At 43.6% G+C, this 25640-nt stretch overlaps 1 protein-coding gene across 2 annotated transcripts; it reads left to right on the top strand.

Moving 5' to 3' along the window:
- Positions 1 to 1392: 1392 nt before the first annotated feature.
- Positions 1393 to 24717, top strand: MOSPD1 (motile sperm domain containing 1). Of its 2 annotated transcripts, XM_080795463.1 has the most exons (7): positions 1436 to 1505; positions 12117 to 12352; positions 13661 to 13918; positions 14031 to 14106; positions 15757 to 15974; positions 20517 to 20678; positions 22551 to 24717. In XM_080795463.1, the coding sequence occupies exons 3-7, from the start codon at positions 13765 to 13767 to the stop codon at positions 22580 to 22582; spliced, it is 642 nt and encodes a 213-aa protein (XP_080651589.1). In that variant the 5' UTR covers positions 1436 to 1505; positions 12117 to 12352; positions 13661 to 13764; the 3' UTR covers positions 22583 to 24717. The 2 variants fall into 2 exon arrangements, with proteins under 2 accessions (XP_080651588.1, XP_080651589.1); XM_080795462.1 differs by lacking the exon at positions 12117 to 12352 and having other exon boundaries at positions 1393 to 1505.
- Positions 24718 to 25640: the final 923 nt, after the last annotated feature.

The following is a 25640-nucleotide window of genomic DNA, read 5'->3' as shown; positions in this document are numbered from 1 at the left end:
ATTATACCACAAGCCTGTCTGACCTGCAAGGGAAGTCCACGCTTTGGGTCTTTTGCAATTGCAACGCTCTGCTGTCTAACCAGTTTGTGTTTGCAAAATGGCATGTGGCTGGGTCAACATGAAGATGTTCCTGCTGAAGCCTGGCCTGGGCTCCTTTCCGGGCCTACTTAGGGCTTCGGATACGGTGGAGCTGAAGGATTTCATGTCTGCCAATTATACGGATGCCTTTTCTGGATTAGACAGTGTGCTAGCAGCCGGGGATCGCTTTGAGGAATTCATAGGTAGGAGAGAAAGGATGGCAGAACACACAAGTAGTGATTACCTAAGACAGGAAGAACTGCAAAGCAGAATAAGCTGGAGTTAATAGTTCTCATGGAAGATCCTGGAAGGTTTGTTGGAGGAAGTAGTATTTCCACTGGGCCTTGAAAGGCAGGTAGGTATTCCAAAGACAGAGAAGGGAATCAAGGAGCAAAGGCATCAGAAGCCCGAGCCCAAGGGCGATCTACCTGCAGCCCATTGCTCGTGGGGGGCAATCGAGGGTAATTCTTTGGGCCTCCTACTTGTAGGGAGGGAACATGTGGCTTTCTAAAGAGCATTAACATTTCATTCTGAGTATTCCAGCTTTAATGCTATTCCAAGGGGCCTGTGGACATTACTTTCAAGGGGGAGTATTTGGGGCGGGCAGCCTGGTCGCTGGCCCGGCTGTCTTCCCGGGAGGCCTAGTTTTATGGCGTTAGAGTATTGGGGCATCAGAAGAGAATTACAGAGGACCTTCTATACCATGCCGAGGGACTGGAGGCACTTCTGAGACATTGAAAGGTTTAAAGCGGGGAAGTAAGAAGTCACCTGTACATCTTAGATAAATCCCTCTGGTTGCCATCTGGGAGACGGTGTGGACAAAGGCAAGCGTGGAAGCAGAGAGCCCAACCAGGAGGCTACCGCGCAGCTCCAGGCAAAAAGTCGTGGGCCCGACACAGAATCTGCAGCCCTGAGGAGGGAGTGGCGAAAGGTGGTTAATAAGCAATGTCTGGGCGGTACAGTCAACTAGCTTTGGGTACACCCTGTATGCCTGTGTGTGCGTGTGTGCGCGCGCGTGCCTGGGGGAAGAAGGGGGAGGAGGGAACCGAGAATGACTGCCCGACAAGTGCAAAGAGGAACGACCCTCACTGAGGGTCTCCGGTCTCCTCAAGGGGCGGCGGGAGGGGACGGGAGGAGAGGGCAGAGGAGGGAAAGCTCCGGGACAGCGGGAAGAAGTTTGGAGCACGGTGAAGGAGAAAACCCGAGAGTCCAGGTGAGCAAGGAGGCTCCGCCCCTGGGCCGGCCCCGCCCCCGGCTCCACCTCCTCTCCCTCTCCCCACCCACCCCCAGCCGCAGCTCATCCTCGAGGGCGGAGAGAGGTGGCATTTGAGTCCTCCGGTATCCCAGCAGGCAGTGCAGCCTAGAGACGCTGACAAAGGACCGGAGGAGCAGTGGCAGCTGCTTTCCGAGGAGCCGGTGTTGCCGAGGTGAGCGTCCCCCCCACCGTCCCGTCACCCACTTCCTCCGACTTCGGGAAGACGTGGAAGTTACGTTGCCGAGAGACCCCGCGCAGAGAACGAGCCGTACCCAGTCCCAGAGCTTGGCTCTGTGACTGACGGTGGGGCTCGGCGGCGCCCGGCTGCGGGTGGGAGGCGGGGAGCGGGCAGATGGAGCCCTTTCTGCCCCATCTCTGACTGTCAGCAGCCCCGCCGCCGGCGGAGCCCGGCGTCAGGGTCCGGCCGGCCCGTGCGCGCCTTTGCCGTGCCCGAGCGGAGGCAGCAGGCTCGGGATCCCCCCGGTGCCCGCCCGGCAGAGTTCGGTTGCCCCGGGGATGAGGCTCCAGGGACAACTCTTTGGCGGATGTGGCGAGGAGGGCTAGGGGAGGGAGGCTGACTCCCCATATGGGGTGACACCGTCCTCGCCCTAACTCCTCCTCCTCCTAACCCGGCCGGTACCCCACCCCCCCGCTCCCCCGGCGAGCAACTGGGAGGAAATCGGCGGGGCTGAAGCGAGGCGTCCCGGGATGGCTGGAGGGAGGTGAAAGTGGGGTGGCGAGGCAGAGAGGGAGAGCGAACGCCTTCGTGGAATAGTGGCGGGGGGTGGCAGGGGTACGTGGCCTGCATCCGTCCCGCTTCCTGTACCTCCGCACGGATCCTGATGGTTGCACCAGCAGCTCGGCTGTAAACAGGCTCACATGACCGGTTTCACATGGAGCCGGCCGGTGTGGGGACGAAGGCTGGAAAGGCAGGGCCCCGATCAGGTGGAGCGCCAGTCCTAGGACGGACCGTTTCTCACTCATCTCCGGCCTTCCAGCTCTTTTTCAGTGTTCCGCGGTTTCCCCTCTGGGTAAACTAACTGACATCTGCCCCCTCCGGACTGAAGTTGCTTTTCTGCCCCAGTAGAATCCAGGAGACCTCACCTCGGGGAACGAGAGGGCAAAATAGTAAATGAAAGCGGTCCTGGATTTTTGACCTTTGAGGGAAATAAAGAGATGGCCCCAGACCTGGAAAATGGGATCCTTTGGCTCTTGCCTAAAAAGCAACCCTGTTCTATTGGAATGCATTGCGTTCTTAATGCGAATTCCAGAGAGAAGGGGAAAAGTCTACTGTTTCAGCCAGGGCGCACCTGGAATTTAATATATTCTTGATGACGGAAATCTCGTCCATGTTTCCTTTAAGTGCTTGGAAATCTTCTTATAAAATGCTATATACAGGATATTGACTAGGGAGTGGACACCAACTTCTAGATTACTGTATATTTGTGGTAGAAAGCAATGGGAGGTTTGGAAAACAGGAAACGGGCCAAATGTGCCTTTCAAGTTGTTCTCGTGTACATACCCAACAGGATACAAGATTAAACTAGTTTCTGAAACATTTCTAGAACTCTCAAAATGCAAGGTTTACTCAGATACCAGGATATTTGAAAATTTGGAGTTTCTCAAATCTGTAAGGGGTAGTGGTGATAGATTCCCTTCACATGTAATATATAATTAGATGTAATGGGCAATATTTAGTATAAAGTTACCCCTTTGTAGGTGAAGACCGAAAACAGAATAGCTTATAAAATAATGCATGTTTCTCCCCCTGAATTGTTCATTACATTTTCTTCCCAATTTTTAAAATTTTTAATTGTTTTCTCCTGAAGCTTTGACATTTAACTTTAATTTCTTTTTTTTTTTTTTTTTGAGAGGGTGGGGTAAGAGGGAGAGAGAATGTTAAGCAGGCTCCACACCCAGCATGGAACCCAGGGTGGGGCTTGATTTCAGGACCTTGAGATCCTGACCTGAGCTGAAATCCAAGAGTCAGATGCTTAGCCAGCTGAGCCACCCAGGTGCCCCTTAACTCTAGTTTCTGAAAAACAATTAAGAAACTACAAGAAAATCTTCCCCATCCTCTAATAGCCCAATAAAGTAAGTAATTTGCTACTCTTCTTTTTCTGTTTTTAAAAAAATGTTTAAAATGGAAAATAGAGGCATTTTAAATATTGTCTAAAATTTAAATGGGCAGATGATCTGCGTTGCTCTGAATCTTGTTTTGCTGCCTTGTAGTATTCTAGAGAGTCTTGCCCTACAATAAATAGATGAAGTGATTTACTCTTTGAGGCTTTCTGTTTCCTCATCTGTAATATGAAAGTTTTGTTTTCATCTCCAGGGTCCCTCAGAGCTCTCAAATTCCATAAAAACAGTGCAGTTTTTTTTAAAATTTTATTTATTTGTCAGAGAGAGAGTGGGAGAGAGAGTGAGCGAGCAGAGGCAGAGGGAGAAGCAGGCTCCCTGCCACGCAAGGAGCCCGATGTGGGACTCGATCCCAGGACACTGGGATCATGACCTGAGCCGAAGGCAGCTGCTTAACCAACTGAGCCACCCAGGCGTCCCAACAGTGCAGTTTTTGATTGGGTAATACTCTTGGACAAAATAAGAGAATGAAATAAGCCAAGTTATTGGTATCAGCTGGAAGAACACGCAGTCCATCACAAGAGCTATCCAGAGTCCTAACAGAAATAGGGATTGTGCCCTGCAAAATTCTCATTAGGTAAATTAGCCATATGGGTTGACCTGGACCCCTCTCTCCTCTCAATCAGGAAATTGAAGATTGCCTCAGCTAAATCCTGCCTCCCAAATTAGAAAGTACAATTACACCCGACTTCCTTGACCTTCGGGGCATAGCAGAGGGATTCTTTCATTCATCCCAGCTTCTTCCTGAATTAAGTGGGCTGTGTGATCCGAGATGAAATGAGGATGAAAAGAAGGCTCTAGCAGGCTCTCACTTCGGCCGTGCCTTGGTTAGATCCCCAGAACCAGTGCCCTTGTTTCAGCTTCACAGCATTTGAGATTTAATTTTGCACGCGCGTCCCGAAATTGTCAGTCTCAAGGATTGATTCACGCTAACCCAGTTCACAAAACTTTTTTTTAAAAGATTTTATTTATTTATTTGACAGAGAGAGAGATCACAGGTAGGCAGAGAGGCAGGCAGAGAGAGAGAGAGGGGGAAGCAGGCTCCCCGCTGAGCAGAGAGCCCAATACAGGGCTCGATCCTAGGACCCTGAGATTGTGACCTGAGCCAAAGGCAGAGGCTTAACCAACTGAGCCTCCCAGGTGCCCCTCCCAAAACATTTTTATGTTAATATGAATGCCGGTTGACTCACTGCCCGTGAGAAGTCGAACAACCAAGAAGACTCGTGGATAAGCCCGGGCACCCTTTGCTTTTGACGTTGTGGAAGCACAGACCTTGTCCTCCATCTCCCGCCTTTTTCTAGGGACTGTGTGGAGCACTCCTTTCTTAAAACACCTAGTGGGGGGCACCTGGGTGGCTCAGTGGGTTAAAGCCTCTGCTTTCGGCTCAGGTCATGATCCCAGGGTCCTGGGATCGAGCGCCGCATTGGGCTCTCTGCTCAGCAGGGAGTCTGCTTCCTCCTCTCTCTCTGCCTGCCTCTCTGCCTTCTTGTGATCTCTGTCTGTCAAATAAATAAATAAAATCCTTTAAAAAAAAACAAACACCTAGTGGTTGATACCTTGGACAGGGTGACAGCTTTTATGTGAAAACCCTCAGATGGCTATTTCCGAGTCACCTGATTGATTCTGGGCCACCTGTAAAACCTCTCTGAAATCGGTTTCCTCTCCATTCCTGTGGCCTTGTCTAGGCCCTCAGTTAATGCGGTGTTGATTCAGGGGTGACTTGGTTTTTCCTGTAACTGCTCCGGAGCCCGCTCTTGTGCTTAACTGGTCAGATTTCCACTTCGGATCTTCTCCAGTCCGGTCTCTGCTTAAGACCCTTCAGAAGTTTCCAACCATCGCCAACAGCAGTGATTCTCAAGGTGCAGTATGCCTTAGAATCATCCAGAGGGCTTGTGAAAACACAGATGACTAGGCCCCGAGCCCAGGACTTCTGGGGCTGCAGGTCTAGCCTGGGACCCAAGAATTGGCTTTTCTAGCAAGTTCCCAGGTGAAGCTGCTGCTGCTGGTCCAGTACCACATTTTGAGAACCACTGGTACCCAGAAGCAAGTCTCCACCCCCGAACTTGGCTTACAGCATTTTTTCACCATCTCTCGCCACTCCTCCATACAGGCTATTTTTTAACCATGTGCTGTGCCAAAGCTCATCTTAAGAGTCCCTTTCATGCATCTACACATCTTCTTCCTGGAATTCACCCCCCCCCCCCACTCCTACTGCAAACTTCTATTTAAGGCAGCCTGGCACTTTCTTTATGCTCCTAGAGCTTTCTTATCTATCAGCATTTTAACACTTGTCACATCCTATCCTAATTACCATGTATATCTGTTTTTCCTGCTAGACTGAATTTTTCAAGGGCTGAGAAAATGTTTTCATCTTTTCTCCATATTCCTCAGCCCCGGGCCTGGCACATAATACGTGCTCAGTTAAGGTTCCGAGAGTGAACTTGTGATTCTAAGACTCTGGAGAGGGCCATAGGTAGCAACATATGTATTTCTTTCTTATTTTTAAAGATTTTATTTGTCAGCACACAAGCGGGGGAGGAGGGGCGGCAGGCAGAGGGAGAAGCAGGCTCCCGGCTGAGCAAGGAGCCCCCTGCGATGTAGGACTCAAGCCCAGGACCCTGGGATCATGACCTGAGCCAAAGGCAGCCGCTTAACTAACAGCCACCCAGGTCCTCCACAACATGCATTTCATATAATGAGTTCATAGGGATTTTGCTTTGAGAACTGCACATCTTGAAATACCTGAAGACACTGAGATATTGTAAAACAAAGGAAATAACTAGTTTAAAGAAAAATGCTTTTAAAACTGATGCTGCTGGAGGATATCCTTATTTTTTTTAAGTCTTAAAATGCACACTGCTCAACTTTTCCTCCTTGAATAGATAGTAGCCTGTCATCACCTTACTCATAGCAGGTCAGTCCCATTGGTAAGACATCAAATTACAAGAAAAACCTAGGAAATGTGTAGAAACCAAATGACCTAATACCACACAATGAATGATTGAACCTATAAAGTAGACATTAGAACGTTGCTTGTGAAATACTTGACTTTATTTTTTTTTAAGATTTTCCTTGACAGAGAACAAGCAGGGGGAGCAGAAGAGGGAGAAGCAGGCTCCCCACTAAGCAGGGAGCCCGAGGTGGGGCTCAATCCCAGGACCCTGAGATCAAGACCCGAGCCAAAGGCAGAGGCTTTAACCCACTGAGCCACCCACGTGCCCCCGAAAGACTTGACTTTAGGAATATACCAGCCGTTCAAAATCCTAATAGATGGTATTGGAGATTTAAAGAGGAAGAGAGCAGAGCTGATGAAATGGGAAGGAAGAGAGGTTTTTTTTTGTTGTTGTTGTTTTTAAGAGAGGTTTGAATAATAGACTAAAGCAGAAGAACTTATTGCTCTTTTTAAAAAGATTTTATTTATTTATTTGACAGAGATCACAAGTAGGCAGAGAAGCAGAGAGAGAGGGGGAAGCAGGCTCCCTGCTGAGCAGAGAGCTCGATGCGGGGCTCGATCCCAGGACCCTGAGACCATTTAAAAGCATTTTTCTGAGTCGAAGGCAGAGGCTTAACCCACTGAGCCACCCGGGCGCCCCGAGAACTTATTGCTCTTAACTCTCTAGTATTTCGCTGGCCCTTGGCTGCCCACACCAAGTATGGAGAAAGGAGATAGTCCTTGTGCCCAGATAAAAGGGAGCTGGCCCAGAGGTGGAGAGTAATCAGAGTAAACAGAAGAGGTTGGGAAAGGCAGGGAGGAGCTGGAGCGCTGTAGGCCAGCAGCAGACGGGCTGCCGGTTCCTGGGGAAGCTGGGCTTGTGATGATCCTTAGCTGTTTTAAGCTTGAAACCACTAAAGCACAAGAATCCCCAAGGACCCCTTATTTCATGTGATTTTCTTGCAATCCTCTCTTTCCAGAAAAAGGGGGGTAGGGTAAATGACAGTAGGCCTTTAAAGTGGTTTCTGTTTTAAATCTCCATTTTGAATCTGGTGAACAAAGGTATCGAAACTCCCATTTATCTCCGGGTCTGATCTTTTCCTCCTTCTGGTCCATCTCATGTGAGGAAGACAGAAAAGGATCACACGTTGGGATACTAATCTCCCTGGACTGATGGTGGGGAGTGTGAGGACTTGATGTGTTTAGGGGTGGGTGTGTGTGTGTGTGTGTGTGTGTGTGTGTGTGTGTGTGGTGAGAGAGAGAGAGAGAGAGTAGTTTGCAAACTCGTCACAAGGTGGTGTACACACATAAGGTTTTCTTTAGAATTGCATTCACGATTGCATTTCTGTGCCATTGGTATGGAGCAAAAGGACAAGGCAGCTCCCGCATCCCCAGCTCCCAGCCGCACTGTGTCTCCGTGAGGTCGGGGCTATATTGGAGCCTAGTTGGGCCCTGAGGGAGCCAGGGCTAAGGAGGAGAGGGAAACAGAAGGGCTGCGGGGAGGGGAGATGCAGCCAGGGGTGCGGATTCTCTGTTCTCTACTTACCCCAACCCACGGTAAGCAGCTACCATAGATAGACCATTCCTTCAATCGGGATCCTTTTCCTGTCTTTTTTGGACAAAATGTGTTCAGGCGTGAGGAGGAGGAATGTTCCCTGATGGAGGAAACCGTTATTAGTAAGCACCTGTAGGCAAGCTGGTAAGTTCAGTATCTGCTGAGCGCCTAATACCAAGCTTGGGTCTATGTCGGACGAGAAAAAAACCAAAAACCGCCGCAGAAAAACAATATGGCATGGTGCTTGAAGTCTGGGGAGTCCAAATGAGCCCACACAAAACAAACGTCTGTTCCATCAATAAAGTAAGTACATGAAGAGAGAATGTAATAAAATTAGTGAGATCGTGTAGATCAGAGAAGGAGACGACGACCACCAAGAGGGGGAATTTGAAGGAGGCTTTGAGGAATGAGGAACATTTTGGTGCCCAGACAGGTAGAATGCAGAATAAACCTTTGTTTACTAATGCTCTCATGGGTAGTTACTGTCAGCTGTACATCATCTTTCCTAATCAGGAAAAGAAAGCACGTCCAACTTAGTAAGTGAAACTATCCTTCAATTGTTTTTCTTTATAAAACTGAAAAGGAAACACATGTATCAAGACTTGAATTGTGGCTCATCCCTTGAGAACTCCTCTGGAAAAGCCAGGGACCTTTCTAGAGATGAGGGCATGTGTGACAATGTGACAGGATCAGAGGCAGGACTTTTGAAAATGAGACACAGGAGATAGAACCGTTTAGGGACGTGTGAGTCTGGAGCCCAGAGATCTGCCACCAGCACTTTGTGTGACCTTGGGTAAGTCCTTTAACTGTCCTGGGCCTGCTTTCCTCAGCGGTAAAATGAGAAGGGCTGGAGGCTCACATTCTTTGACTTCGTGTGTGTGTGACTTTTGGAAAGCGACCTTATAAACCGATTTGGAGTAAGGTTTTGCCAAAGGCTTAGTATATAATCTGTTCCCAGAATTTTTACACTCTGTCCTTTTGCAGTATGGACAGGAGCAAAGAGAAAGTGTTAGTTTCCAGAAGACCATCTGTTAGAGGCAGGTTTTCTGCTTCGTTATGTTTGTCGGCAGAATCTCTAATATTATGCTTGGTGACCTGGGGCTGATTTCCCTTAGCCAGGATAAGTGAGAGATGGGAACAGGGATGCAAAAAAGAATGAACTGGTAAGAACCAATGAAACACTTCTTTAACAAGTGGCCGGGGGGATGGACAGCCTACTTAATCACCATTCGTGGGGAAAAGTGTACATATTCCACTCGTCCAGAGAAAGCTTCAAAATGAAAAGAGTAAGAATTCTGCTAAGCCGTTACGTAAAGCTAGTGAAATTTCTACTGATTTGTGCCAATGAACTTTCCCCTTAAGGCTGGAAGAGTTCAGGGCTTGTTCTGTGTGGTTAATTTTGACTGCCCAGTCGGATTTATAAACCATGTCCTCCTCCTCTGTAACAGCTGCACATTTCCCTCAGTTTGCAAGTCCTGCTAAACCTTTGTTTTTCTCACTGGAGTGAGTTTCTGTTGCATCCAAAAGGAGCTTAAAGAATTGAAATCATGGTATTTAACACATCATTTCAGGCTTTCCATGTTATTAAAGGATCATGAATTGGAAAATGCAATTAACAGAGATTTTTCACACATTGTTTCTAAATTCCTGCTTGAGTTTCAAAACTGGCACCTTTTCCAAAATTGGCCCTGGAGGAGTTATTGTTTAATTCGATTTAAACACACACACACTTTTGAATGGGTGTTCATAGGGTTCAGAATTCAAAAGGTCCAAAGAGGTATCCCCAGGAAACTGCCCTCCCACCTTGTCGCCAGCCACTCAGTTAGTTTCTCCAGGCGCAGCCCGGGCCGTCCTTCCAAAGATCTTTTTTTTTTTTTGGAAGATTCTATTTATTTGACAGAGAGATCGCAAAAGAGGGAACACAAGCAGGGGGTAGTGGGAGAGGGAGAAGCAGGCTTCTCACCGAGCAGGGAGCCCGATGAGGGGCTCAATCCTAGGACCCCAGGATCATGACCTGAGCCGAAGGCAGACGCTTAACAACTGAGCCACCCAGGAGCCCCCTTCCAAAGATCTTTCACCCAGAGCCCGGAAACCTCCTTCTCCCACACAGATACCCTCTACTCCGCATCACACCTGGCTTTTCTCACGTTGCACTGCACTTGACTGTCAGTCCATACCTACACGGCACAGAGAGCTCTCTTTTTCTCTCTGACAGCATCCTGGCCTCCCAGTGAATGGCTGTATCTTACTTATCTCGTGACCCCCTGTCTTAAGGGACAGTTGGGCAGTTTCCACTCTTTGACTCTTGACAACAACAGCTAACCCTCGTGGAGTGCCAAGCTTTGGTCTGTGTACCTCCCATAAGTCATGTTATTTACTCCTCAGTACTGAGAATGGAGACACTTACACATATGGGACGTCCCACAAGACAAATATTTATGCCGGCTGAATTCCTAGAAGTAGAATCGCGAATCTCCAGGTCCAAGGGCGCAGGTGTTACTCGCGGCAGGTAGAATCAGCATGTCAGCAACCTGCAGAACAGGCCTGGTTGCTCCCACCACAGCTCCCAAAAGTTGTTGACTGAGTGCCAATCTGGCAAGTAGCAATGTGTATCTCTCTTGTGAGAGGTTCCCCCTCCTCTGGGAAGTTTAAAAACAGTTTGTCCTTTTCTATGAAATATTGTAGCATTTGCTTACTTCTGTTGAGTGCCTTTTCATAGTAATTTGTATTTCTGGTATATCTGGTAGGGAAATTAGACCTGATTTATGATTGAAAAAGTTCCCTTGGCTTTTTGTAGACGTTTTTTGTTTGTTTATTGATTTTGGATGGTTTTTTGTTTTGTGTTGTTGTTGGTTTTTTTTTTTTTTTTTTTTTTTTTTTTTTGCCATGCAGCGTTTTTAAGAGTTTTTAGATAGTTGAATTTATCAATATTTTTTGGTTTCTGGTTGCTAGAAAGCCTCAGATTGGAAAAGAAAAAAAAAATCTCCCATGGTTTTTAGTGTTTTATGGGTTTCTCTTTCTACATTTAAAACTTTTATCCATTTGGAATTTACCCTAATAAAGTTTGGGAATTTTGTGAGGAATAAGGGAAAAATTCAACCCCCCCCCAGGTTGATACCAGTTTTACCAATATTTATTGACTAAACTGTTTCCCAGAAATTAGAGATGCCATGCCACCTTTTATCCTAAGCTAAATTCTCGTCCTATTTTTTTTTTTTAATATTTTACTTACTTGAAAAAAAAATATTTTACTTACTTGAGATAGCGCAAATGGGGAGGAGGATCAGAGGGAGCAGGAAAAGCTGAGCAGAGAGCTTGATGCGGGGCCCGATCCCAGGTCCCTGAGATCATGACCTGAACCGAAGGCAGACGCTTAACCCGTTGAGCTACCCAGGGGCCCTTAAATTCTCATCCTAACGTTTTAGAATGAGGTGTTGAATACTATTTAGTGATGGCAAACTTGGATGTTGTGTTTCTGAAAGCCAAGCTTACTAAGAAAATAATAGAGCTAATTCTTTTCTCTTGAAAAAATTATACCAAACTCCTGAGAGCACATTATCCAAATAGAAATGTGTATGGCCCTTACCAAAAAACAAAAAAGAGAGAAATATGTGGCAAATAAAAACTCAAAATTAGAATGACTTCATAACAGATGCTTTTCAGAATAATCTTCGTTTTATTGTATTACAGTGGAGAGTTAGTTAGCTAGAGTGGAAATGCTGGGCTGTGGCAGGAGGCCTGCTGACATTATTGTCTCTGTCTCTTCCTAATTTAATAACAGTAGCAAACACTTAGAATGTTGTGTGGCCTACAGTGGGTGCTGAAAGTATTGCATGTATTAATTAATTCAGTAAATGTAATAAAAAGTTTGTGATCTGGTATGAATGATACACATATTACATGTTCTTACTAATAAAAATGTCAATAGGCCCTTTTGGCACGGTAAAAAAAAAAACCAAAACCCAGCCCACCCCTGTCATGAGCTATGTGTGAGCATGTTGTAGGGTACGTGGATAGGAAGTAGCAGCATGATGGTCTGGGACAGGTTGTGGGTTATGGTCTCCCCAGCATTGTCCCTCACTTGCACATATCTGTGCCTTCCTACCTGTGCCCCCCCAACACAGAAGTAAATGCCTTTTTTTCTTTTTCTTTTTAAGATTTTATTTGAGAGAGTGCGTGAGTGATCACAAGCGGGGGAGGCGGGGAGAGGGAGAAGCAGGCGCCCCCCTGAGCAGGGAGCCCGACACGGGGCTCGATTCCAGGACCCTGCGATCATGACATGAGCCGAAGGGAGACGCTTCACCGATTGAGCCATCCAGGCGCTCCTGCCTTTTTTTTTTTTTTTTTTTCTTTAGAGACTACCTCAAATGTCATCTCCCTGCCTCTCTTCCAGGTAGAATTATTCATGTAATCTTCTGATTCTCTGCCACTTTACAGATAATGATATGCGTTATAATAGAGGTAGCTTAAATATTGTTTCGTGGGTTAGATTTGAGTCTTTTGTTAAGATTTTATTTATTATTTAGAGAACACAAGCAGGGGGAGAGGGAGAGTGAGTCCCAAGCAGACTCCACACTGAGCGTGGAGCCCCCTGCGGACAGGGTCTGTGCTTTGCTCATCCTTGTATCTGCACAGCTCCTGACAGAGTTCCTGGCTTGTAACAGGTGTTCAGCGGAAAGAACATAAAAATTTGCCTACGTGATTATACAGTATCTCATTTGATAAAAGTTGGAAGGGCTTCAAGCGGAACCCAGCAGTTGAATCTTGTGTTACAGTGCTCCTGGAAGGTGTGGGAACTTGAACACAAAGTCTGCAATGGTGTCTGGCCTATTTTAAAGGTGTCATCTACAGAGGGAAAATCAGACATTTTCTGTGATCCGATTGTTTTAGCTTTGGCATTTTCAGAAGCCACATTCTTAGGATGCTAGCTAATAAATAAGAATGTTGTTGATTAAAATTAGATTAGGAAGTAAACACAGCAGCACCACACCAAAAGGTCTCGAAGTTGGAAGAAAATAGCTCTGAAGCCTGTGTGCTTGATGTAGGAGGGGAGGCACAGAGCTTGCTGGCATGCCAGAGCCTACGTACTGACTTTGAATTTTCATAGAAAACTCCCAAGGACTCCTTAACAAGTTTGGATATTCGGCTTCCTTTCAAGACATTTTTTCTTGTCGTGGGTTTTTGGTAGGAAAAAAAGATGAAGAGAACTCTCCCACCCATGCTGCCAGAAGGCACCAAGGCATTGTTGAAAAGAGTGTAAAAGTGTTTTTCTCCCAGAATGCACAGAAACTTTCTTTGCTTTTTATTTTTTAGCCTTTGAGAATTTAGATTAGCTCACATAAAATCAGTTGTGACAAGACAAATTCTACTTTTTAAGAAATCCGACTTTTTTAAAAAGAGTGATGGCCCTTTGATCTCACCTCCTTGAAAGAGGGTGATTAATTTGAGGTAGAAAGACTTCTTTATTCTAGCATTTATGTAACTTATCATAGGTTGAAAGCTTGAGCGTGAAAGGAGCATGTGTAAATTTCTTTGCGTAGTTTGAAACAAGCTGTCTAAGTAAGCCATGAGGAAAAGTCCAGAGGCATCTTTAAATGGTTCGGGGACCTATTTTAATGCAAGCTGAACGTGCTTTTTGTCGGAGGGACAGCAAATGAAAACAGGTGTCATTCGATTTCCTTCTCTCTTCTTCTCTTTCTAGATTGCCAAAATGCTTTGGAGTTTTTAACTAACTGACTTAAGAAAAGTCCCAACTAGATTTGAGACTATAAAAACCGAAGCTGCAGCAAGGGCGATTCAGTGCCAATGCATCAACAAAAAAGACAGCCAGAGTTAGTGGAAGGAAATCTTCCTGTTTTTGTGTTTCCCACGGAGCTAATATTTTATGCAGATGACCAGTCAACACATAAGCAGGTGTTGACTCTGTATAATCCCTATGAGTTTGCCTTAAAGTTCAAAGGTGAGTCTCCTAGGTCTCTTTTATGGATTGTAACTAGTCCCTACTAATTGTTTACTTGTAGAAACTAATTAAAAAAAAACCCACTAATGGCCATTGTGACTTTTTCTTTCAGTTTTGTGTACTACTCCAAATAAGTATGTTGTCGCTGATTCTGCAGGTGCAGTAAAGCCTCAGTGTTGTGTGGATATGTAAGTCAAAAATCCCTTCCTGGTAACATGTTTTAAGTGTGTTAGTACTTATGTGTTTAACTTGAAAAGGATCTCATCTTGAAGCTATACCCCCTCAGGCATTTATTACATTTTGAATTTTTGCTGGAAGTTTTTAGTCTCTCACGCTTCTTTTTAAAATTTTGTTTATGGTTTTAAAAGGTTGTTTATTTTTTTGAGAGAGTGAGAGTGAGCGAGCGAGAGTGAGTGCGGATGGCTGGGGGTGGGGGCCAGGAGGGGCAGAGGGAGAAGCAGACCCTGAAATAGATCATGACCTGAGCCACCCAGGCAACCCAGTCCTTCACAATTCTTAAGAAGCCCCTAAGATTCGAAATAGGTTGATCCAATCCTTAGTAATATTTCACGATGCTGGAGTGGATGGGTGTGTTAATATTTCCATGAACATCTCCTCAGTTGTTGTGCTTGTAGTCACAACGGGGGTCGCTTATGAAGGTCAAGTTCTAACTCATGCCTTTAAATTTCTCTAGCTATAACAGGGAATTTAGCTTTCCTTGGGACATCCTATAATATTATAGTGACATTTGGGAAGCTAACACTGCTACATTCACAGAACAATGGTAATAGAAGTTCATCTGAAATGATCCCGCTAATAAGCCTGGAAGTTAATCTCTACGAACAGGAAGCAAGTGTGTAACTACTCATCTGTAAAAGGTTATCTGAGCTCTTCCAGATAATTTCATCAGAAATTAAGTGTCAGATAAATGATTGTTTGTTCAAGCTGTTCATATTTAATTTTCACTTTGGAGCTAGTGTTGACCAGATGGATCCATGGACCAGCTCTTAATTTAAGCTACCTTTGTTGAAACCTTCCGTGAGAACAAGAAGCAGAGGTGTTTTTTTTGTTTTTTTTTTTTTTCTTAATGCATTTTCGTCCTCCCATAGCCGTAAAATGATGTATCTTTACAGGATGTGTTTTTGCAGGTTTCGTTAGATTTTCATTCAATACACAATAAGCAAGGACTACTCCAAAGAAATGTAGTCTCTTGCCAAATAAATGTGTTATCTTTGACCTAATTGGTTTGTGTTCTCTATTAAGAACGAGGTAAGATAAATGGAATTGTAGATTGCTCTCATAAAATTGCAAGTGCTTTAACGCTCTTCTCGGAGGAAGACATAAGCGCATCTGTAGCATTGGTCGTACTGGTTACTTACTATTTAGTTGCTTGTTTTTACCTGCATGCACAGGCTTTCAGTATTGGGTCTAGGTGAGGTTTGTTACCTGCACAATAAATGAGCGGCAGTAGAAATCCAGGAGACTTTGGTGGGGAAGAAAGCATCTCCTATGTCCTATTCGGTAACCACTACTGCCTGCAGATCTCAAGGGGGAATCAATGTCCTTGCTAAAAGGAATTGTCTTTACCTGGCATTCTTTTACTTCAGACTTGTATTCTATATTGTAGAGTATGTGTTTTCATCAAATATTTTAGAATCACCCATTTCCTTTTGGGTTATGCTGGGACTTTTTTTTTTTTTTTAAGCCTCCTTAGCAAGTTTCTGTATTTGAGCATTTGGTTACAGTTAGTTAATGTTCTCCTGTGACATCTCGGGCTGAATTCTGTTTTCTAACCCCCGGAAACCTAAACAGCCTTTGTTTTTTTTTAATGTTTTCAGTGTGATCCGTCATAGAGATGTTCAATCCTGTCACTATGGTGTAAAAGACAAGTTCCGCCTCCAAGTTTCCGAGCAAAGCCAGAGGAAGGCTTTAGGAAGGAAAGAGGTGGTGGCTATTCTTCTCCCATCTGCAAAAGAACAACAAAAGGAAGAAGAGGAAAAAAGGATAAAGGAACATTTAACCGAAAGTTTATTTTTTGAGCAGTCCTTTCAACCAGGTAGTTTTGGGGTTGCTTTTAAAGGCCATTGGCGCTCTTAACGCATTTCTAACTGGAAAATCACCAGGGAGCTAAGAATCATTACTAGAAAAATGATCTGCCACTTTTCACCTAATTAACTACTTCAGGACGGAACCGAACTAGAGATCAGGTACCGAAAATGGAGCAAGAGGCCTAGAGCTGGACTTGAAATGGGGAGAGAAGCTCTCGGCCGCCGAGGCTGTGAGGAGAGGGCGAGCGTGGCTATCGCCTCTGAAATGTGTCGACCCAAGAATGCAGCCCCCCGCCCCGTACTTTCGGAAGGCTAGCCCAATTTGGCAATTATATACTTTTGTTTCCGTGACTTTCCCGTATCCTTTCTCATTTAATTAGTTCGAAGAAGGAGAGAGATTGTGTTTGGCAATAGGCCAAGCTTGGTGCACTGTTCATATTATTTTGAAAAAAAAATCTCATTAAAGTTGAAGTTAATTAAACTAAGTAGATTATAATATCCCCTGTGGGCTATTAATTGAATCCCTCTCCATTCCTCATTTCCTTCCCAGCTTCGATATTCAGAAGTGTTATGATATATTCTTTCAACATTGACACTATCCTCATATGCAACTGTTTGGACGTCATTCCTCCTCCCTCTTAACGTCTCATTATCTCCTTCCAACCGCATTCTAAGAGGAGGAAGATAAAATTTTCCATAGAAAAACATGGAAACTTTCTGATAGTGATATATGAATGTGATAGCAGCTGTCCTTGAAATTGCAACATTATCTATGAGGAATTAAAAACAAATCTACTTGTCATTCCATTAACTCACAGACCCCTATCAGTTTGTTCATCTTAGTGTTTATTTGGATAACACAGGGAGTAACGGCTCTTTGATTTACTGTGCTCAAGAGTCTTGTAGTAGCCAGTAGAGTGCTTCCCAGAAACTGTGACTGACCAATAGGACCAGAATTTCATCTTTTGAAGCTGAAAAAGAGCCTCTGGTAAATGTCACTTTGATCTCTGGTCAGTATTGTGAGGTTGGCTTATACATGTTTATGGAAATGGAATCTTCCCCCTTAAAGATGCCTCCTCTAGAATAAGAAAAGTCATATAATGAGCATTTTTGGGTTTTGATGTTAAATTCGTAATTTAAAGGAAAATGGCTCTCAGCTCATTTCTGTATTTAACAGACCAGTTTAGTAGCCCCCTCCCCCAAATAATGAGGATTAAAAGTTTCGTTTTATTTTTTTTTCCCTTTGTTTCACAACTTATTAGAATTCAGGTGAAAATCATCCTAAAAGGCTAAATAATTACAATGTGTATTAATTGAGCATTTTATTCTTATTTTCCTTGGACAGTGAACCTTTGGTATCTGACGTATATTAGAGAATTCTTCTAATTGTAAAAGTAGATAAATGAATGATGTGGTGAATGAATGAGGGGAAAAAACCTCTCTCAGCCGTCCATGTCAGGAAGCTCAGTGAAAGCAAGCACCTTGTTAGCACCTTATTTGTGTGGTTAATTCTCACCGTCCTCGGCCCGAGCAGAGTGCCCCGCACAGAGTTGTGTGCGCGGGTTTCACTAGGAGGGCTGGACTCCTCGTCTGGTAGGGTCTGTTGGATTGGTTTGCTTTGTCTTACAAGGTTTCCATGGCTCTGGCCACTCTTCAGAGCAAGGGCGATGCCACAGTAGAGCCCCTATATGATGTCCTGGCCCACATGTCCTTTTTGCAAGGAGTTTACCCCCATGTTTCTAATAGTGTGGCAGGAAACTAAGGGAAGTTTTCTTCGTTAGTAGAGCATAATGGTGCCTGATTTAATCCATGTGGACAAAGTGAGATTTTTCACTTCTGTTTATTAAATGAATAGTAAATTAACATGTGGTTTCCAGTATGTAAAATTCTATGGTTTTTTCCATTAAGTGTCTCTGAAGTAAAATGTTGAAACGAATTGAGATTGTTTGGGGGGATGTTTTGAAATGTGATTATTTTTGCACATCTTTAGAGAAACGATTATTAGACATATCACAAGTGCGACAGTGTTGGGAGTCTCTGTGAACCAGCCAGAAAATGGTCAGAGGCTAGATCGTGAAAGATTTAGATTTTATAAATATTTTTATAAATGTATCAAAAGGCAAGAAAATGAGATATTTCTTCTCGAGTTGATTGTACTATAAAAGACATAGCAGTAACAAATTCAAAAAGGAAAACATCTACAGTCCCACACACTTAACAAATTTGCTTATGTAACTGTTCCATGTTACTTTCCAGACCTTGTCTATGTGCATAAATGCATTTATATATATATATATTTTTTTTCATTTAACAGAAATTTAAGAGAAACCCACAAAGCATACTTTAACAAAGTACCAAAGCCCATGTTATTAAAAAGATGTTTTGGAAAGATGCAGCTGAATCTTAGTGGGTTTGTCTATTTCTATTAATAGAGTCTATTAATATAATAGACTAATAGACTAATGAACTGCTATTTCTATGCAATGTTTTGAGTCCGTGCCCTCTGGCTTAAGAAAATTACACTCTTTATTATTGTTTATAATAATAAAAGATTGAAAATGACCTAAAAGTCCATCAGTTGGGAATTGGATTAAATTATGAATATTCATAAGATGGGATGCCAGGCAGACATTTATTTATAAGGTTCTGATGGAATGATCGATGGTTATGCATTGACATAGAAAGAGGCTCATATATATTTCTGAGAGGAGAAACAGTTTATAGAACAGTAGGCTTATTATGGTCTCACTTATGTTAAAAAAAACATTTTTTTAACATGTTTATGTGGGTATTTATAAAATCTGAAAGGAGCTGTACCAAGCTGTTAACAGTGTTCTCTCTAGGAGGGTGAGACTGATTGGGAACCTTTACGTTTTCTATAGCTCGATACAATTTTTACAACAATCTTGTAGTATCAAAAGAAAAGCCATTTATTTCCGCTTTGAAAAATTTCAAGTATCTATGCAAATAGATAAGCTTGAAAGCTCATCTCTGCAGCAAGTACAAATACAAAGCTACTTCATTCATGAACTAAAATAAGACTTGTTTTTTGGTATTTATGCTGTTGTTTTGTCTCAAGCGATAATGACTAGAAAATTTGAATTTGTTTTCACCTATCTGGCTTTGGCAAGGCTCCATTAAAGTTCGCACAACAGCTAAGGTATTAATAATTTAGAAAAGCTGCATTTAATAATGAAATGAACAGTGTTATTTCATTAATAAAACACAAGATTGTGTTGCTGTTGGCTATTCCTTTTAATGACAGAAGGGTAGTGGGAAAACTATATGACAGTATGCTGTTACCGGGTTTCTTAAAAACACGGATGTGAATATTGCACACACATAGCAAGCACTGTAGGACCGCAGCCCGGCTACTGTTCTTTCTTTCTTTTTTTTTTTTAAGTTTTCTTTCATTGTAGTAAGATCACTTAACACGAGATCTACCCCCCTCAAAATGTTTAAGTGTACAATACGGTATTGTTAACTACAGGCACAGTGTTATACAGCAGAGCTCTAGAACTTACTCATCTTGCTTAATTGAGCCTTTATGCCCCTGATCAGTAACTCACATTTTAAACATACCCCCAGTCCCTGGTCACCACCGCTCTGCTCTCTGATTGAGTTGGACCATGTTGCGGATTCCTCATGGAAGTGTAATCATGCAGTATTTGTCCTGCTGTGGCTGGTTTATTTCATTTAGCAGAACACCCACCAGATACCGTTTCTGCTGCTTTCTTTGCTGTAAATGGGATAGAGCAGGGGACGAGAATTTTCATAGGTAGCTTTTTTTTTTTTAAGATTTATTTTTGTTGAGAGAGAGAGAGCACGAGCAGGGGGAGGAAGAGAAGCAGAAACAGACTGCTTTCGAAGCAGGGAAGCCCAGCATGGGGCTGGTGCTCAATCCTAGAGCCCAGGGATCAGGGCTCAGAAGGCAGCTGCTTTCCCAACTGAGCTGAGCCACCCAGGCAACCCCACAGGTAGCTTTAAAACCCTCAAGTAGCGTTTTTCTGCTGCTTTTAATATTTTCAAAAACAGTAGCAGGATGCTACAGCTGGGAGGACCAAATGTGTCTCCCTAAGACACTCTCAGAAGGCAGCAGGCTGCCATATGGAGTAAGACACAAGCCATCCATTGGGGCTACAGGAAGAAAATGAGAATTTCCACTTTCATTTCTAGCCCGTTCTAAAAATTCTGCTTGTGTACTTTATAAACACACACACACACACACACACACACACACACACAATGACACAATGCACGGACACTTTCTAATGAGGGTGAGGTGGGGGGAGGGGGAGGCTGGTGACCTTTCAGTAGGAACTTGCGACTTCACAATGCCGTTTCAACATTCCATTCTGTCACGACTCAGAGACGTTATGGGCTTCCAGATAAGTCCAGCAGACACGTCCCTATGGCATGGACATGATGGGCAAAGAGTCAGAGAAGTAAGACAAAACCAGCATCCTGGTGAGTGGGGACAGTGTCTGTGAGTGAACTTTGGTCTTGGGGCGCTTTTAGAAGCAAGCTCAGGAATTCTTGTCTTTTGACAGAGAACAGAGTGGTCTCCTCCGGCCCGAGCCTGCTGACCGTCTTCCTGGGAGCGGTGTGCATCGGTGCCCTGATGCTTCCCACGCTGGGCGATGTGGAGTCACTGGTGCCTATCTGCTTGCACTTGAGTGTGAATCAAAAATTAGTGGCTGCTTATATCTTAGGTAAGCGGTCCAAAGTTCTACGTGGGAGGTGCTGGGCGGGGGGAGTTCCACGTGTACAGGGTCACGGTGAGTGGGGCTGGTGCCGGTTTCGTTTTGTTCTGTTCTGTTTTGTTTTTTAAGAGAAACAAGCTGGCTTCAAAAGCATATGTTGAGGTCAAGTACATTTTAAGATTTCATTTTTAGCTTACATTTCATTCTTTTTTTTTTCTTTTTAAGTTTATTTAAGTCCTCTCTACACCTGTGGGGCTTGAACTCACCACCAAAGGATTGAGAGTCACATGCTCTACTGATTAAGCCAGCCAGGCGCCCCTTACGATGAGTTCTTTGTAGCTGATTGAGCTAGTGCCTGCTACTGTATTCAGTTGTCTTCACTTTGCTGACTTGCGATGGTGTAAAGCACATATAAAATGTAAAATGCACCTGTTGCCCGACCCAGCATTTCTACTTCTAGGAACTGATCCCAGGGAAACACTGAGACAAAGTGTGTACGGTGATAAAGGTGAACAGTGCCGCCTTGTTGAACACTGTGAACCTTCCTCTTTAAACCAGTTCCCAGATTTCCTGTTATATCATTCTTTTAGTCATCCTGGCTTGAAATCTTGTAATTCGTTTAACTGAACAGTTACTTAGTCCCTGCCATGTGTCAGGGATCAGGGTTCCAGTCATGGCTGGCTGTTTTCATCATCTCTTGTCACGTCTTCTGAGAGGCCAACTCTTTTCAGTATCCTCTCAGTACTCCTCAGTGTGCTCTCTTTTTGTATTTTTTTTAAAAGATTTTACTTATTTGACAGCGCACGAGCAGCGGGGATGGGCAGAGGGAGAAGCAGACTCCCCACTGAGCAGGGAGCCCAATGTGGGGCTCGATCCAGGAACCCCCCCAGTTATTTTAACCCCCCAAATGCTCCATTGCATTGCTGCCAGATGGATTTCCATTCTGGTTTGGTTTCATCATCGCCACTCCCTACTTGGGAGCCGTCAGGGACTCTAGTCCATAGAAAGAAGTATGACTCCATAGTTGGGCATGTGAGACTCTCCACCCTGAGACCTCTGAGCCAATCTTGTCCAGCTGATTCCCTGTATAAATCCTTGATCACAGCCTGTGAGGTGAATTATGGACCCTGAAAAGCTCATTGAGAATCCGGTCAACCTCCTTGTCCTCGCTTCACCATCCCCACACCGGAAATGCCTGCTGATCTCCTTGGTTTTTTTTTTTTTTAATCATTTCTGCCCATCTTTTAGGCTTATTTCAGTTTTAGCTTTTGGAGCATCTTTTCTGACCTGCCCTGGTCCTACAATTGTCCTCTTTCTCTGTACGTTATCACTCATGGTGGGTGTGTGTGTGTGTGTGTGTGTGTGTGTGTGTGTGTGTTTACCACTTATTTAGGACTGAGCATATTCTTACATTACTAAATTTTTCTGGTTTCATGTACGGAGTCTCTTTGAAAGATACAAGCCCAACAAGAATACTATGCTTCTGCCTCTTCGCGGTCCTGGAGCCCTAGGATACAAATAGGCTCAACATGTTTTTGTTAATGACATTGGCTGCCTTTACTGACACCTTAAAAGTGCCACATCTGCTGGTCTTAGAGCTGATGTGACTGGATAAAGTGGGAGGTATATTTGATGGTTAAAAAATTAGCTATGGCCAGACATCAGTGATCTAATTAAATCTATCCAGTGACTGCCCATTGCTGTAAATTGGGTTTCTTCTGTATAGTATCAACCAAATTCAAACTGACTTTGAATTCTTGGTAGAGTGCCCATCTGTGTGCTGTAGTGTATTTGCTCGTCGAAATCTAGACAATTGCTTATTGAATGGAAGACTTGGTAAAATGCCTGGCTTTAACTGTTCTCCAATTTTTTTTCTTCCAGGTCTTATCACAATGGCTATACTTAGAACATGAGCAAGGAATTCAGTTGGCTTCTGAAGTAAAGTTATCTTGCAAATATGAATGCGGACTGCCTTTTATCTCTCTCTCACTTCGTTAACATGAGACAAACTACTGAGTGATTGACAGTAATTGCAAAAGTATAATATATATTTTAAATTACTCTAATTTTACTGGAAGGATTCCAGCTCATTATGTCACAGCAAGGATGCTTTTGAGCGACCCCTAGGAAATTATTCGAAGAAATTCTTTTTTTTATATTTAAAGCTATTGTGCAAAAGACTCTAATTAAAACATCTGCTATTTTGTCATCTTTTTTTTCTAACTCACTTTGATTCCTAAGGTCATACGTCCTTCCACGTGAAAGGCCTGAAAGGGCAAACTGAGAGCAAACTGACCGGCCTGCATATGAAATGACATTTATTTCCTGACTACAAACAGCAATGTTACTATGTAAATTATACCTTGTTTTCTGTCATTATAAACAGTTGCCATGGTGTTTTTAAAATAAGTTTTACAGTTACTGTGTGGAGGGTAAAAAAAAAAAAAAAAAGAAAGGAAAAAGCATCTAGGGTTTTCTTTAACCCTCACAGAAGTAGCATGGCTTCTCTGGTCTAAGAATTTGAAAGGAAGCTAGGCTTTTCTTTTGTTACTTGGTTGGCCCTGGCTTTACCTCTGGATCGGGCTTTATGTTACTAGGAGGAGAAAAATCACTTGATTGTTTTCTTCTTTTTTTTTTTTTTTAGATTTTATTTATTTATTTGACAGAGAGATCCCAAGTAGGCAGAGAGAGAGGAGGAAGCAGGCTCCCCACTGAGCAGAGAGCTGGATGCAGGGCTCGGTCCCAGGACCCTGGGATCATGACCTGAGCCAAAGGCAGAGGCTTTAACCCACTGAGCCACCCAGGCGCCCCTGATTGGTTCTTCCTAACCCTTTGCCTGACTGTCAGCAACTGGCCCAGCCTGGGATTACCAGATGCCGGATGTTGTATGTGGAGATGCTTTTCACCTTTAAACTCTAAGCCAAGTATAGAAAATCCTCGATACGTGTCTATTTTATATAAGTCACTGAGACATTTTTTAAGTTTCTATTTATTGAAACAACTTTACCAAAAAAAAAAAAAGTCCCCAAAGCACAACTATTTACATTTCTTTATAGCCTTTTCTGATCTTTAACGTATATATGCAGTTCTAACTGTTACTGTCACAATAACTGATCTTTTGACTTAGGATTTTTATCTGAGAGCACAGCGCATTGAGTCTCTTGAAAATCATCTTTCAGGTGTTTTTATAGAACGAACTTAGGCACTGCTACTGTTGTCTTCTCAAGGAATATACCTAAACACAAAATGTATGCTTGAGGTGGGTTTCTGCAGGAAATAGCACTTTGCTCCTAAAGTGAGAGCTTTTACATATACTCTTTCATAGAAAATCCTCATTGTTTAACAATTTGGGAAAGATAAATCATGATTAAATGAATCATGTCTGTACATTGTGTAATGACTGAAAAGCACAGAAATGTAATCTATTTTAAACTTTGTAAAAAAAAAAAATTACGTTTGGAGGCTATCCTTGTTTCTCTGTCCCCTTCAAGTCCTCTGTGCGTGTGCGTACGTGTGTGTGCACGGGTGCGTATGTGTGTGAGTACGTGTGTGTGTGAGGTAACACATTGTAAAGGACAGAAATTACTTTTAATAAATAAATGAAAATGGAGGCCTGAGTTTCACACTGACGTACACTTTTCGTTCTGGTGGCCTCTGAGGAATTCCCTTTTGTCTCCTGTTTGCTAGTGCTGTCTCCTGTCCCTGTGAGTTAAACAGGAAAAGTAAAAAGTGAAATAGGTGAGCTAAAATGTCTTAGGTTTCTTAGTTTGCCAGGGGAATTAATTTGTTTAAAGTTTTGAATAGGTAATAGTCACGTGCTTCAAAAATCAACTATTAAAAGGAATACAGGGGCACCTGGCCGGCTCAGTGGATGGGGCGCGCGACTCCTGACCTCACGGTTGTGAGTTCGAGCCCCACGTTGGGTGTGGAGATAACTTCTTGAAAAAATAAAAAGGTGTACTGTAAAAAATCACCGCTTGCCTTCCCTGTCTACTCAGGTCCTTTCAAGTGACCACTGTGGTTGGTTTAAATATACTTCCATTGTTTCTTTATCGAAATACGTATTTTCATTTTTATGGTTTTATATATAAACAGTAGCTTGTTCTACATACTGTACTGCACGTAGCTTTTTTCCATTAACGTAAAATGTATTAGTTTCAGAGGTAGAGGTCAGTGATTCATCAGTCTTCTATAACACCCAGTGCTCATTACATCACACGCGCTCCTTAATGCCCATCACCCGGTTACCCCATCCCTCCACCCGCTCCCCTCCAGCAGCCCTCGGTTTGTTTGCTGTGATTAAGAGTCTCTTACAGTTTGTCTCCTTCTCTGGTTTCGTCTTGTTTCATTTTTGCCTCCTTTCCCCTATGATCCTCTGTCTTGTTTCTCAAATTCCTCATATCAGTGAGATCACATGATAATTGTCATCCTCTGATTGACTTATTTCACTGAGCATAATACCCTCTAGTTCCATCCACATCCTTGTTGCAAACACCTACTTCTTTTTCACTGAGCGCTAGATCCAGGAGAATTTTCTAGATTAGTGAAGAGTATCCTCATTCCTTTTCCTAACAGCTGCCTAGTGTTTTCTTGTGTGGTGTGTAGCATAATTCACTTAGCCGGTTCCCTCCTGACCGGTTTTACCAGCACTGCCGAGTATCTGTTCTCCCACCGTCCCAGCAACCGCGCAGCAGCCGTGTGTTCTGCCGATCTGATGGATGAGAAGTGGCATCTCAGCGTACTTTCCTGATTAACTCCAAAGTGAGGTTGACCACCTTTTCACAGAGCTATTTATTCATATCCTCTCTTCCCCCACCCCCCGCTCCCAGGTGGGTGGGTGGTTTTCTTCTTTGTGGCTTGTAGGAGCATTTTGTGATAAGGAGTTGCAAAGGTTTCCTTCTAGCTTCTCATTTTTCTCTTGACTTTGCTTATGGGAAAAGCTTATGTTTGCCAGGGAAAACTTAATGTGGG

Source organism: Martes martes (genome assembly GCF_963455335.1).
Source record: "Martes martes genome assembly, chromosome: X".
Classification (NCBI taxonomy): Eukaryota; Metazoa; Chordata; class Mammalia; order Carnivora; family Mustelidae; genus Martes; species Martes martes.
Note: the sequence above shows the minus strand (reverse complement) of the source record. Positions and strands in the feature narration are given on the sequence as shown.